General features: G+C 32.3%; 1 protein-coding gene across 1 annotated transcript; it reads left to right on the forward strand.

Moving 5' to 3' along the window:
• The first annotated feature begins 13,970 nt into the window (after positions 1-13,970).
• Positions 13,971-15,008, forward strand: LOC127105772 (uncharacterized). The gene is made up of 3 exons (XM_051042979.1): positions 13,971-14,117; positions 14,458-14,752; positions 14,857-15,008. The coding sequence occupies exons 1-3, from the start codon at positions 13,971-13,973 to the stop codon at positions 15,006-15,008; spliced, it is 594 nt and encodes a 197-aa protein (XP_050898936.1).
• The last annotated feature ends 634 nt before the right edge of the window (positions 15,009-15,642 follow it).

Below are 15,642 nucleotides of genomic sequence, written 5' to 3' on the forward strand. Positions count from 1 at the left end.
CTTCTTCATCTCAACCTTGTTTAGTAATTATTTACACTATTTGGATTGACATGTAGAAAAAATGTTTTTTGCTTAAAAAAAGTCCCTTACTTGTTTGCCTTTTTGGCATGCATCACATAATTTGTTCTTTTCAAAATATAAGTCTAGTATACCATCTTCGAGATCCTTGCAGACCAACTTGTTTAATGGTTCATGTGGATGTGAGCTATTTTTTTATGTCATAGCCAAGATTTATCCTCGTTACTCAGAAGACATACATCATTTGAAGGAATTTTATATGTAGGTATTTTTACATCTTGAACATGTAAACAAAGTTTTATTTGATTTAGATTTTATAACCATGCAACCAGAAGAGTCAAAAGTTACATTGTTACCTTTGTCATATAATTGACTTATATTAAGTAAATTATGTTTTAGCCCTTTAACCAAGAGAACTTCCTCAATCATTGGACTAGGGGACTTACCAACGATACCAAAACCTATAATTTTCCCATATTATTATCTTCACAAAATAAAAATCATCCTTTCTTGGGAAAGAAAGAGGATAATAAGATTTTGTCACCTGTCATATGCTTTGAACAACCTCTACCAAGGTGCCGTTTAACATTCGAGGTTGTAAAGCACTTTGACAATGAAAGCTTATGTCTTGATGATTTTCCATGAGACAAATGTTGGTTTCCTCTTCATTATATGAGAATTCAATATATTTATATTTCCATGCATTGTAAGTTTCATGCCTTTTTTCTAAGGTTTCTTAGATTTCTTTTGATTTGTCTTTTTAGATAAGGTAAAAGTTTGGTCTAATGTCTCCTTTCTTTCCACATTGGTAACAAAAGGAGATAAATGAAGATTTTCCTCATATTTTTCTTATTCCTCCATTTGTTGCTTCTCATGCCCTTGGAATCTTTTGAAATTCTTTACTATAAGAGACATATCAATGTCAAAGTCAAATTCCTCGACTTTAAGTGCTAGACTTTTTCTTTTCTTTTCTCCTTTCTCATCTATGGAAATATTTTTAGTTTCATCTCGTGTTCCTACAATTACTAAAAAGAGTGTGTTTGTGTCCATAGTTGTTAGATCCTTAGATTCACAAATTGTAGTGACTTTAGATTTCCAACTACGGTTTAAGCATCTAAGAATTTTCACACTAATTCCTCATTTAAAAATTTTCTTCCCAGAATTCTCATATGACTCATGATATTTGTAAATTGTCACTACTACAAAAAGTACATACAACGACGTCACCGTTAGCACGGTCCTACGAAGGACCGTGGTAATATATCTAAATCCATGCGCATACATACATATATATATATATATATATATATATATATATATATATATATATATATATATATATATATATATATATATATATATATATATATATATATATATATATATTAGTTAAACGTTGTTAATTTATTACCACGGGGTTTTAAAGCAATCATAGTGATATATTTGGACATTTTATGAGTTCGATTTTCAGTGTCGGCTAACTCGTCATTTCTTCAGTATTTTATCACCACCTTTCTTTTTATTTATAAAAAGAAATTTATATCACCACGGTTGTCTAAATACACCTTTATAATATAGTTTTCATTATTTTTTTAAAACCTAACATTTTTTATAAAATGTCATTAATGTAAATTATATATAATAATGTTTGTCTAAATACACCGTTATAATATAATTTTTATTATTTTTAAAAAATTTAATTGCTTAAAATCTTGCGTTTTTAAAAAAATATCATTAATGTAAATTATATAACACCACGGTTGTCTAAATACACCGTTATAATAATTTTTACTATTTTTTGAATATTTTAATTGCTTAAAACCTAGCGCTTTTGTATAAAATTTCATCATATATCACAACGGTTTTGATAAAAAAACTGTGGTGTTATGATTTATTCACTTAAAGCTAGCTAACTTGTCTCTTCAGTTCCATATTTTCATTTCCATAAAGAAACAACCTCTGACGAAACAACGTTATTTTCAACCAAAAAATACCATTTTTAACCTTAACGAAACAAAACCAGTTTCAACCCTTAAGAAATGTACAAAACCATCTTCAAACATGAAGAAAAACCAACATTTTTAACCAACGTCCGTGCTTTCATACTGTCGAGGAAGAAGCCGACACCATGTTCTTCGTTCTTGATGAGCATTCAATTAGAAGTCGAGGAGGAACTCAAAGATTCTGACAATATTTTTTTACTTATTCATCATGTTTCTGATACGTAAACTTTTTCTCTGTACATCTACAGTACCATCATTTTCCATTGGTGTTTATGTATTTGTTATTGTTGATGATGTTTGTATCTTGATGTCAATGTTGTTGTTGATGATGATATTATTGATGATGTTTGTTGATAATGCTATTATTTATGATGCTATTGTTGATGATTATATTGTTAGTGCTATTATTGTTGATGATGTTTGTGTCTTGATGTCACTATTGTTGATATGATGCAATTGTTGATGATGCTTGTATTGATGATGATATTGTTGATCATGCTATTATTGATGATGTTTTTTGATGATCGTATTGTTTATACTGCTATTATTGATGATGTTTGTGTGTTGATGTCACTGTTGTTGTTGATTGTTTTATGTTATGATAGATGGCCTCACCTTCATCTAGTAGAAACAAAGCTACGTGTATAAATGAAACAAGTTCAAATGATTCTTAATCTGTAGTAGGACAACAATAAAAGTCAAAGAGATGCCACAATGATGGCTAAATTAGCAAAAGTCTGTAACTCGGGTGTCAAACTTTCTGTCAAGTTTAATTTTGTTTATACTATTCTTGATGGTCTATATTCATCGATTTTTAAGAGTTATGTTTCATTCTTTGGACATAGGAAAGTCAACATATTGTTAAATGATTGGAAAGATGTAGTTGTTGAGGTAAAAAATAGCATATGGACAGACGTTCAGGTATATTAATTTTAATTTTCATTGATTCAATATTACTTTATATAAACACTAATACATACTTATTGATGTAAATGTGTAGTTGATGTTTGAGTTTAAAGATGATCTGGAGTTGAAAATTGGATCACTTATGCTGGTACAACTTGGAGAAGTTTTAAGTCACAACTCACTAGTGACTAAATTACGAAGCCTAAGCCTAATATTGAGCGTTTGTGGGTGAAATATCATTTTCTTGACAAGAAGGTTTGGAAAAAGTTTGTGAAGTCTCGTAGTTCTAAGGAGATCATGTTTAGTACGAGTTGTATTTTCTGATGATTGTATGAATACAACCATGGATGTTAATATTTTTCCTATGTTTAAAAAAGGCTTAAAGTGAAGTAGGAAAACTGAACAAGTCTAAAAAAAAATACCCCCATAGATTGTCTCGTGGGGGATACAGAAAACTAGAGAAAACTTTGATTGCTTAAAAAACAACAATTAGGAGATAGGGACTCCATGAGTCGTGATTGGGAACCATCTCCACCATCACGACATGAGAAATGGAAAAGGGCTCGACAAAGACCAAATGGAGAGTACACTCCAGATGCCTCAGGAGCAGACGCTGAGAAAATTGTAAGAAGAATTTGTGTGTGTATGTTATGTGTTATTTAAATCCCTTTGGTAATAAAAAATGTATGTTTTATCATGTTGTGTAGGATTCGTTGGTTAGCTCAGCTCGTGAAAGTTCTTTTGTTCCAGAACGATATCATGATATATTAGTAGAAGAAATCTAAACAAAAGAGCATGGTGGGTGTGTCTGTGGGGTTGGAGATGGCATCACCCTGGGAGTGTTTTTTGGTACTTCTAAGAAAAGAACCAGACAGGTGCAAAAAGAAATGTTGGAAGAACTTCAGAGGAAGATAGATACTCAAAAGCAAGAATTTGACAAGAAGTTAAAAAGTGAAGCGGGAAACTCGTAAGAAAGAAATGGAAGAATTAAAAGAGTTATATTATGTATGTGAGAGTGAGAGTTATGTTATCTGAAATGTATGATATATATTGTGTTAATTTTATTTTGTGTTACTGTGTGTTTTTTAGGATGTAGAGAATCAATGGAACCGTCCCATAGTGTACAAATGAAGATGATGATGTTGATGATCAATTGCCCGTAAAATAAGATTAGAGTGAAAAACAACAGTAAGTAAAGATATTAAAATAAATAACAAAAGATAAAAGATAAGGGTTACTTATGTCCCCAAGAGATCTTCTTGATATTTGACTATAAACTTGAGCTTTTACAAGTTACACCCACAAACCTTTGATGCAAGCAGATCTAGATATTTTACAACGGTTTATCCCTAACAACAAAAAAGCTTTTCAACGGGCTGAGCTAACAAACCATTTAGAGATTTTATAGGATGATCTCAATAACCAAACATAACTTTTCCAAGCTAAATTCTTGAACCAAACTAATATTTTAAGAATAATTAATCTCAAGAACAAAACTTTATTCTTCAATAGTATCACACTCTTGAAAGTGTCTTTTAATGAAGCTGGAAATTTCCTAATTAACTAGCTAAGGCTTAAAACCATTTTAAAGTGTTTTTTTAGTTAAAAGGAAGTTTTAAAAATGTTTTAAGTTTGTGTGAGTTGTCTTAGTATCTTAGGAGTTACTTTCCCACTTTCATAAGACTTTGGTCACTTAGGCAAACACAACCATACGAGCTTTCATACTTTCTCTCTTTCACAATTATGAGCTTCCAAGTTCCCTTGCTAGATACAAGGATCATATAAGCACTTTAAAAGTAACTTTCAATTTCCTACTTTATGAGGCTTGATATTTCTTCGATTTGATTACCATCATCAGAGAGTTGGAAGGTTATTACCACCGACTTCAACAAACATTAGTGTTGTCGTCATTAAAATAATTAGGAAGATTCTCAGCAGGATGATCAACTTCATACATGTAAGCCCAGAGATTCATATTATCCCCTTTTTTCATGATGACAACACATCTCTTAGAGAGGTGGTGAATGAAAAGATAAATACATAAAAATTTGGAATGGTTAGCTCTCCCTCTCATGAGTATAGAGTAAATTCTACTCCCCTTGAGAGTATACTTTTCCCCCTTTATCATAAGCAAAAAGGAGTGAAATATAACACAAATCAAAAAGCATCATATATATAAAGGGAATAAGAAGAAGGAAAAGAGTCACATAATCATACTAATCCATGCATGATTTATTTAGAATTCCTTGTTAAGTTCTTATGAAAAATGAGCTTTCTTTAGAAAGAGGTTTTGTAAAAATATATGCGAGTTGATTAGATGATGTCACAAATTCAATCATGCATTACCCTTTTTTAACATGATCCAAAATAAAGTGGTTTCTAACCTCAATTTGTTTAGTCTGAGAGTGAATTGCCCGATTTTTAATGAGGTTTATGGCGCTAGTGTGGTCATGTCTTATCGGAACGAATCCAAGATTAACGCCATAATCATTGAGTTTCTGTTTCATATAGATAACCTGAGAACAACATCTACCCACAACAACATATTCTTCCTTAGTTGTGGATATCACGAAACTTGCTTATTTATTTCTACGCCATGAGGCAAGCAAATTCCCAAGTAAGTGACATGTATTGCTGGTTGTTTTTGTATTTTGGATAGGGGTTTCTTATCTGAACCTCCTTGAAGTTGATATTTGCACAATCCTTTAAAATTTTCTCCCGTGAAGTGTTCAAGAGAGTATAGGATGAGAACCTAGCTCGAGGTCCCCTGCCTCCTTCGTCCCTACGATGATTGTTGTCTCTTTCAAATTTTGTCGTTTGTTTCCCCGGTGTTCTGCTCCTCACCCCTTTTCTATAAACCATGAGTTCTTCTTCATTATTGATACATGGTTGGGCCCTAGTTAAAAGAGTGTTTAAGTTATATGCTCCTTCTAGCCCTAACTTCTTGTTGAACATACAATATGGTCTTAGTTCCTTTTTAAATATCTAACATTTTAATCTGTCATTTATTCCCCCCACTTCCATGCCATTCTGAATCCTTTGAGGATTAGCATGAACAATTTTCATTTTACACCCCATCGGGCGTGATAATAGTCGAGTTTGGTGTCCACATGCTCAATATGCTGGCTTGGATCACCTGAGTCTTCGTAGTTGTCTAACTCAAGAGGCTTCTCGGGGGACTTTAGTATCCTACTATAGAAGATATGCTTCGAGAATAAATTTATATTTTCTGGGAAGCATATGTTTCAATGTTGTGCCCTTCATCTCATCAGGATTAGGGTGACAACAAATGGCAGGGACGAAAGATCACTAGAGAGCGTAACTCGGTGGTGGTTTATGATACTCTCAATGTCGGGTTTGACTTGGGGACCTAGGGATTATCCTGAATGTAGGCATTGTGCCGATAAAGATCGATAGTGGCTTGTCTTCTCAATCTTTGTATGAGGCCACCTTGTACATGGAATGGTCGAGAGAAGGAGCATACAGCAAAATCTCTTTGATTCGAAGTATTCTTTTAGCGAAACATTGTGAGTTATGTTATTGCACCAGGTTTTAAATATTATTGATTAGATCGTTAGTCTACTACATACCTAGACTAGCCTTGGAGAGGTTGCTGAAAAGCCTAGAAGGACTTGGAATGTACCTTGGCCGACTATTGGAGAGTCTAGATATTGCAACGGAGAAGCGGAAAGAGAAGTGACCATGATAGAATCGTCTTCAATCGTATGAAAGAGCTGAGTCTCCCACATAATATTGAGAATGTTTATTGTGTAATCGATAACACCAAAGGTGTTGCATTGTGCAGCTGATCAAGTAACTTTCAATATTATTATCGTTTCACTAATTCGATCAATGATTCAGACGAGGATAATAGGAGTTTGCAGCTTGTCGAGTTGTGATGAAGACATTGTGGTTTATTGTGGAATTTTGTGGGAATCAGATATCTTCACACAGACAACACCACTATTTCGTTGAGGAACTAGAAATAGTTAATGATGGAGTGAAATAAGACTCAGGTGAGCTTGAGCGAATTTCTGGTACGTTACAGAGGGGTCGACCTGTAAGGTTAGTACTCAAACATCCAAATCATTGAATGAATGAGAAGTAGTACGCGTGTGAGAATGATTAAAGTTCACGAGTCTTGGTGTGTAACACTCCAATTTTTAAAACACAAGATTGTATTTTTTTACAAAACAAACCAAAACATGTCTAAAGACTAAGCTTCAGTTTTCTTTTAAAAGAACTAGAGGGAATTAAAACTTGGTAAAACAACGTGATCTTTCATTTTTTATGATTAAAATTTCTTCCAAAAATGCGTTAATAAAATAAGGGAGGCAATTTTGATCATAAGAATGAAAACAAGATATTTTATAACCATCATCAGGAGCATCGTTTTAGTACCTGAATAAATATACACATAAGGAGTTTCCAAAAGTGACCACTAGAATTATGATCTATCACCTATGGATAATCATAATTCTTGTGACACGCCTCAATCATAACAAAAGATAAAGTGGATTATCAACAATACTAGTCAAGTCAGAATATATACAACGGTGCTTAAAATACAAGGCCAAAAGGAATGACTATATTGTAGTCAGATATAAACAAGAAATAAATTCTTGTCCTAGAGTCTGATCACTAAGAGGTACAGTAACAACGATGTCATCTACACACTAGATAATAACCAACAAAAGATGCTTCGGACATCAATACCGCCTCACCAACCACGCTAACCATATAAGAACCTGACTCCTCTGTCACCAGATCAATCCACTCATACGTCAACTCCCCATGTGTCGTAATCACCCTACAACTATATGAATCCGAATGAACGGGTAGAGGTGTCACAACCACCTAGGGCAGCTCTACAAAATGAATAGGTGACACCAAAATCTTTAAATCATATTTTTCCATTAAGTCACAGTCGCCAATAGGCTCCTCTAGGGGGTACCATACCCAATGGTCCCTCAATAGGAGTGGATGGTCTATCGTGCTTCAACTAACTAAGAGGGTGGGTACTCACTCCAATTATGGGCCCTACTACATCTACTGTAACAACATCTTTAAGTCCATCTTGTGCTCCTCTTCCTAAACCCAATACAGCTGATGAAGGAATATGGTTTGGAATCCTTTCCCATCTAGTGATATCTTGAACTACCTTTCTCCCTCGTCTAGTCGTGACTACCACTCACCCATAGTAAAAAGCAATGCTAGAAGTTGGGTCGAGACTCCATGCATTGGGAAGCGACATATCCCGAAAATTCAAAGTCTTCTTTGTTGCTATAATAATCGGTGAAAACATGTGTTTTCTCATCGTTTTAAGGCATAACCCAAATTCCAACAAAGTAGAGGGTCACAATCTAATAACAACAAATAATAAAAAATACAAGTACAAAAGTATAGCATGATGTAACAATGTAGAGCACCATAAATTTAATAATAACATAAACACAACAATATGCACATAACCTAAATGCAATGACTATATAAGCTAGTGCAAATGACTCTGAAATTTACCACTCTGTAAAGTGTCGTATGCATCTCCTATTAATTGTGCAATTCACTTGACAACATTACGTCGTTCACATGACCACTATTTCAACTCAATAATTTCCACATAACTAAGGTGGGTTCATTATCGATAATCACACCCTGGTGCAGTCCAACTAAACTACACGTGCTATGATAAGTATGAACATATATTTATGCAAGAAATTATTATCTAATAATTTTTTTAGTAAATCACTTCAAAATGTGATTTCTAATAAAATATTTAATAAATCACATCAAAATGTGCATGATACTCACCATAATTAAGTCAAATTTTTAATAAAGATCATAACAATAATAAAAAATATATTCACTTGTGTCAACAAATGCATTATTAAATTTTAACGATTACAATCAAGTACATAAGAATATGATGCTTTTAAGAGTATAAAGTGGCATTAGAAAGTGCTTTTACCCATATGCTTTCCTAACTCTTTAACAACAATTACAATAACTCCTTAGATTTCGAAATCAATATTCGATTTAAAACCAAGATTCTCAAACCCTTAGGCTAAATAGTGGCCATGACTACTAAGTTCATAACTCATTACTAAACTATATATATATATATATATATATATATATATATATATATATATATATATATATATATATATATATATATATATATATATATATATATATATATATATATATATATATATATATATATATATATATATATATATATATATATATATATATATATATATATATATATATATATATATATATATATATATATATATATATATATATATAAGAGATTATACTCACACTTAACATAACAAGAAAAATTCTTTTAAAATAAGCCAAAAAATTCTTCATTAACACAAATTTTCAATTGAAAACTTTAAAAGTTAACATTTTTTACGGAAATTTCGCTATAGTTTTCTATATTTTTACAATGTTCTAAAACATGTTTATATTTTATTTTAATCAAAATATAAAATCTATTTTCAAATTTTTGTGAAAATCAGAGTTAGTTGAAAATTTAAATAACAAATAGAATTTAGTTATTTAAGAATTGAAATAATATCTTCTAAACTCTTTGACAACACTGGCAAGATCACATGGTTTAATAATATAAAAAAGGTCAAATATAAATGTTCCAACATACTAATAATTATAATTGTTTTACTTTCGATAATATTAGAATTAAAATAGAAAATAAATTAAATAAACAAACTAAAACATATAAAAATGGCTATTTTTAATTAACTGAAATTCCGCGTCTTAAATGATGCGGGAAGAATTTTATATAAAGGAATGGTTACAACTACTCTTACTTGATCTGACAACTCATACAAACTATCATCTTATTAGATTCAATGGTGAAAAGTTGTCACAAGATCATAATAATGTTATGTGAACTTGATTGAGGTCATATATATTTCTATGTATTTTTCACTTTTATTTGAGTTTGACATCCGAGTTTTATGAGTAACCTAAAACGTTTAAAATTTTGGAATTTATAATTATTAATTCTGAAATTATTTTACTTTAAAAAAAAGGTTATTGATTTTTTTAAAACTGGAATTTATAAAAATAATTTTTCAAAAAGTCTTGGAACTAAAATAAAGTTATAGAACTACTTTATAATTTAAATTTTTGGAGTATGAAAAATAGTTGAAGTGTGCTAATACAGTGTAGTTTTACAATCCAGTCCATTGAATGGACGCTGATGTTTAATATCGTGGGCCTATAATATGTAGTTGTTAGGAGCATCCTCCATTTAGATTTTGCACCTCGCATTTAAAAAAAATTATCATAATAATTCTTTTGTAAAAACTATTTTTTTTTAATTTACATTTGAAATATGTATTAAAAAAATTCGAATTTTCTATTTTTATTGAAATTTTTGAAATTTTTAATATAAATAAAAAAATTTGATAAAAAAATTTACAGAATACCAGAATTTTAAAAAAAAAATTAAAACTTTCAAAATTTTATTTTTCACACTACCGAAGAAATTTTAAAATTTTCAATAATGTATAACAAATTCAGAAAATCTTGAATCTTTTTTGAAACTCTAGTATTATTCATATTTTTTTTCCGAAAATTTTCTTTTTATATTAAAATTTTTAAAATTTTTGATAAAAAAATAAATCTTCCGATAATGTAAAAATCTTCCACTTGTTTTAGATTTTTTTCAAGATCAATTTTAAAATTATGGATTGTCAGATTTAAATTAGACTGCCAAATTAATTCTTCGATTATTAAACTTTCTTATCTTTTTATGAAATTTTTTGCCATATCCCCACATCTTTTTCTAATATCAAAAATATTTTTGTAATTTTTCATCATTAATCATATTTTGCAAAAGTTTCTCCCAGGTTTAAAATATTGGAGAGACGGCACAAAATTCAGTATAGATTTTTATTAAAATAGTTAAAATATTCAATTCGAATTAAAAGATTTACAATGATGTCTAAAAAAATCAATATATCATATATTTCTCTAAACTCTTTAAAAAATTAAAAATGACCTATCAAATTTTAAAATATTTGATCCCAGACCATATATAACAACAATTTTAAAATTTTGATATATGTGTATGAATTTTTATTGACAATTTGAATATTGTAATTTCAAAATTCTTTGGTAAAAACTCATATAGCCATATTGTATATTTATAAATTTCCAATAAAAACACATTAAAAGTTAAATTTTATTAGACAGTTTGAAATTGTTGGTATATATTGGTAAAAAAATATATAGTTTTTACAAAATATCTGATATCCTATCAAAATTGCGATAAAAATACAAATATTTTTCAAAATTTTCAATAAAATTATATTGTAATAGTGAAAATTGTATATATATTTTTTAAACTAGGAAGGTTTTATGACATTTTCAATCCATCTTCAGTTGGCTAAAAACAAATATTTCATATTTAAAATTAAAATAAGTTGGCCAAAAACAAAGTTTCATATTTAAAATTAAAATAGGTTTAATCATGTAAAATAAGTTCTAAAATTTTATAAGAAAAATAAGCTTTTAGGTCATTATTGAGTCTTGGATTAAAATATGTATTAAGTATGAATCAAATTTAAATATTGAGGTAGCTGTTGTTGGGATACTTGAACCATCAGATAAGGGTCACTTGGTGTGTTGTTTCTTTCTTTGCTTTGCTTGTAGGTCTAAGTTTTTCTTTCCAAACCAATCTCTCTGTCCTACCCCACCTTTGAGAAAAACATATCCCATAAATAGAGAAGATTAATTTCTTTTAAGCATAAAATAATCTCAAATTAATGTTTATGGTTGCGTGTTATCCACGTGCTTAATCGATGTAAATAGTGTTTGATATTTATTTTTGAGTTAGATTAGAGAAGAGCAAGTTTGTCTTGTGGGGTTGTGTGCAATGGCCATTTGATATGAAGAAATAGGAAATAATGAAAGACCTCGTGGCCCCCTAATATAAGTAGGCAATGAAATAAACAATACTCTAGATATAGGTTGTTTGGTGGATGATTAGTTTAATTTAAATTTAAATTCAAATTCAAAGTTAATGGATTGATCATCATTGATGATGTTGAGAGAGTTGGTTATATATATTTGATTTTTTTTTCAATTAAAAAATATACTTATAATAGGTACAATAAAAACGAGTGTGATGCTATATATCTTAATAATAAGTCTATTATTTTTTAAATTTAGTAAAATATAAAATGTCTTTTGTTTTTTTTTTCCAATATCTGACTTTCTGATTCCACTCCATGAGAGATTTTGTGGTAAGTTTTCTCTTTTAAAACAAATATTGTGACGCCTATCTCATTCATGGGTCGAGTACGTGATCATCTGACTATATGTCAGGTGTCAGGTGTTTCATGTGGTTGTTGCACACTAGGCCAAGATCCTTGATAATAAATGAGCTTTGGACTATAATATTTAGAGAATTTTTTATGGCATCCTAGATGTTTCTAATGGACCATGTGAATTTCCATAAATGTTCCATGATTTCGGAGATATATCTCCGGACGCATCCAAATGCAAGATAATGTTAAAATATTTCGGAGATGCATCTCTGGAACATTTTGGAGTGTGACTCTTCTCCTTTCTCATTTTACATTTCTTCACACAACTTCAAACTCTCTCAATACACTACTATACACCAAATCAAATTTCATCAAACAAGGCTCAAGGGAACTCAAGGGAACATCAAGCTTCATTTGTAACATCATCCAACTCCATAAAAACCATCAATTCCAAGTAAGTTTTTCGAGTTTTCGATAAATGTTTGAGTTTTAGTGTAAATGAATATAAATCAATGATTAGGGTTATAAAAGTGTAGAAATCACACGTAACATAGTTTAGACATATTGTATAAGTTTTTTGTTGGCTGAAAATGGTGATCATAACATTTTTTCAACTTGCATGTGGTACATTCGCCATTGACGCAACTTCTGAGTTGCAAAACATTCTGAAGATGCATCTCCGAAATTGTTCAGCGTTTCATATACTGCAAGAAATTATGGAAATGCATCTCCGAAATATTTAAATGTATTAGTTCCATGGTGCTTCCGAAGATGCATCTCCAGAATGTTTCAACGTTTTAGTTACCTGGTGCTTCCGGAGATGCATCTTCGGAATTTCTTGTAGTATATATTTGTTTATTTTCTTGATTGTGTATGTTGTTCGTGTGCACTAATAGTATGCATTACTTTAACTTACAGGCATAATGGTTGACAAACATGACAGGATGAGGCATGGTGGGGTTGCTCAGCATGCATCCTTTCGGAGGGAGCGGAGCCAATAGGTTCTGGATGCTCCAGGTACCTATAGTCAGGAAGAGACATCTACTTATGCGGCTCGTGCTTCTCCTCAAGTCACTCTACCTTCTTCTTTCCGTAGGAGACGGGATTCACCATCTGACACGTCACTTCCCCCATCCTCCCGCAGACGTCAGGATTCACCAGTACCACCTCCTACGGATGATGTTGTTGTTCCAGACCCACCTTCCACTAATGATGTTGTTGATCCAGTGCCAACTCTAGAGGGTGGGGCTGCTACATATGTTGAGCCAAAGGCTTTTGGAGGAGGTCCAATTGATTTGTCATTACTTCATCTGTATCCAGACCATATTGCCAGACATATCTGGGACAGAGAGGTAGCATTAGTTGGATTCTTTATTTTTTTACCTAAATTTTAATTGACAACGTTGATAAATTCCTGACATTGATTATTTCTGAAAAAATTTCAAGAGCATGATCCCCAAAAGTTTGTTAACCACAGTCGAATGAGGATTGGTTTCAGTAAGTTATGTCCTTATTTGGCCTGAAGGACCTATGCATGCCCGGTTGCATTATGGTCAACCATGGGATGCTTAATGCATTCGTGGAGATATGACACTCTAAGACCTCTTCGTTTCATCTCCCGCATGGTGAGATGTCTATCACACTAGACGATGTCTCATGTTTGTTACATCTTTCGATCAGGGGGAGATTCCTCAATCATGGGAGAATTACCAAAGGTAAGGCAATCGAGATGATGGTAGAGTATCTGAGGGATAATCCAGAGAAGGTGATTGAGGAAGTGGATAGGACCAGGGGTGCTCATGCTAGATTTGAGTTCCTGAGCAACATCTATGTGACTGAGATCCAGAGAGCAGAGCAGGCTGATGGTGATGCTAAGCAGGTGAAGGTCCACAAATCGCATGCATTAAGAGCATACCTGCTTTTTTATGTTGGTACTTCGATTTTTATAGACAAGAGTGTCAGTTATACTAGCTTCGTCTACCTACGGTACTTTGTGGATCTCTAGCGGATCCATGAGTACAACTAGGGGGCGACTTGCTTGGTCTACCTGTATTCGAAGTTGAGATAAGGTTGTTTGTGGAAGACTAAGCAGGTCACAGGCAACGTGACACTATTGGTGGTAATAATTTTGGATCTTTGAAATTTTTTTTTGTCATTTTCATTTCATATTTACAAAACCATTGTCGATGATTCGTGTGTTCTAAACTTTTTTATTTCAGGCTTGGATCCTCCAACACTTCCCGCACATCGCTGGATGGGCGAGTATGCCTGAGTACACTAAGATTATGTCGCGCGTTAGTGTTTTTATCCCGCTCAGAGGGAACCAGGCGATTGATCCTTTCAGAGTCTATCTTGACCATTTGGTTGTTGAGGACGTGCACTTCAACAACTACGTTGATCACCGCCAAACGGGGTCATTTGATGAGATAATATTATACTCTGGATGGTTGCTCTGCGGATCGCGTTTCACTGCTCCTCATCTGCCCGAGCGTGTCATGTGGCAATTCGGCTACAGTCAGACCATTCTCAAACACCATACTATCTATGCTCCTCCTGCCTTAACACGTAGACATATATATATGAGCTATTTGATAATTATGAGAGTTATCTGGTACCAGAGGAGGCACGAGATACCATAGCTGAGAACGACTGGAGCTACGTCGAAGGGTACACCAAATGGTTCTTCAAGGTATCACATCCATACATGGTGCATGCTGCTCTAGAAGATCCGTCGAGACCAGCTTATCAGGAGATACTAGAGAATGAGTAGGCTCAACTAGATCATACTAATGATGTCGTGCCTTGGTATCCTCGCATAGTGGAGATTGACGAGGGTATCTTTCCTGATGGATCTGGTGTCAGGCGAGTCCTATATGTCATCATGGCGGAGACACATAGGGCATTGTTGTACCGGTGACATCGTGGGAGGACATGGCGATTGATGGCCGAGGAGGTAGATCAGGTAGATGAGGTAGGGTAGAGGTTCGCAGACACACACAGTTGTAGTCTCTTATTATTTTGTTGTTGTACTATATTATGTACTTTATTTTGACGGTCTTACTACATTTTGGATCTCGATTGTAAGATATTTTTGACATGTATTGATATTTTATTTTTGACACACACAATAATAGTCTCTTATTATTATGTACGTCAATTTTTTTTCCAGATCGTATGTTATACTTCATTTGAACACAGATAAACAACTTATAGCATTAAATACATGTTCTTATATATTCTGGAGATGTATCTCTAGAATATCCACGAATATGCATCTCCAATACAATTCAAATATAAATGACTTTTGAGTTGGTTGTATTGAATGTTAGAAATTGTTCCAAAGATGCATCTTCAGAATATTTTAACGTTTATTCAAAAATAGGCGCGCTCGGAGATGTATCTCC

Source organism: Lathyrus oleraceus, chromosome 1 (genome assembly GCF_024323335.1).
Source record: "Lathyrus oleraceus cultivar Zhongwan6 chromosome 1, CAAS_Psat_ZW6_1.0, whole genome shotgun sequence".
Classification (NCBI taxonomy): Eukaryota; Viridiplantae; Streptophyta; class Magnoliopsida; order Fabales; family Fabaceae; genus Lathyrus; species Lathyrus oleraceus.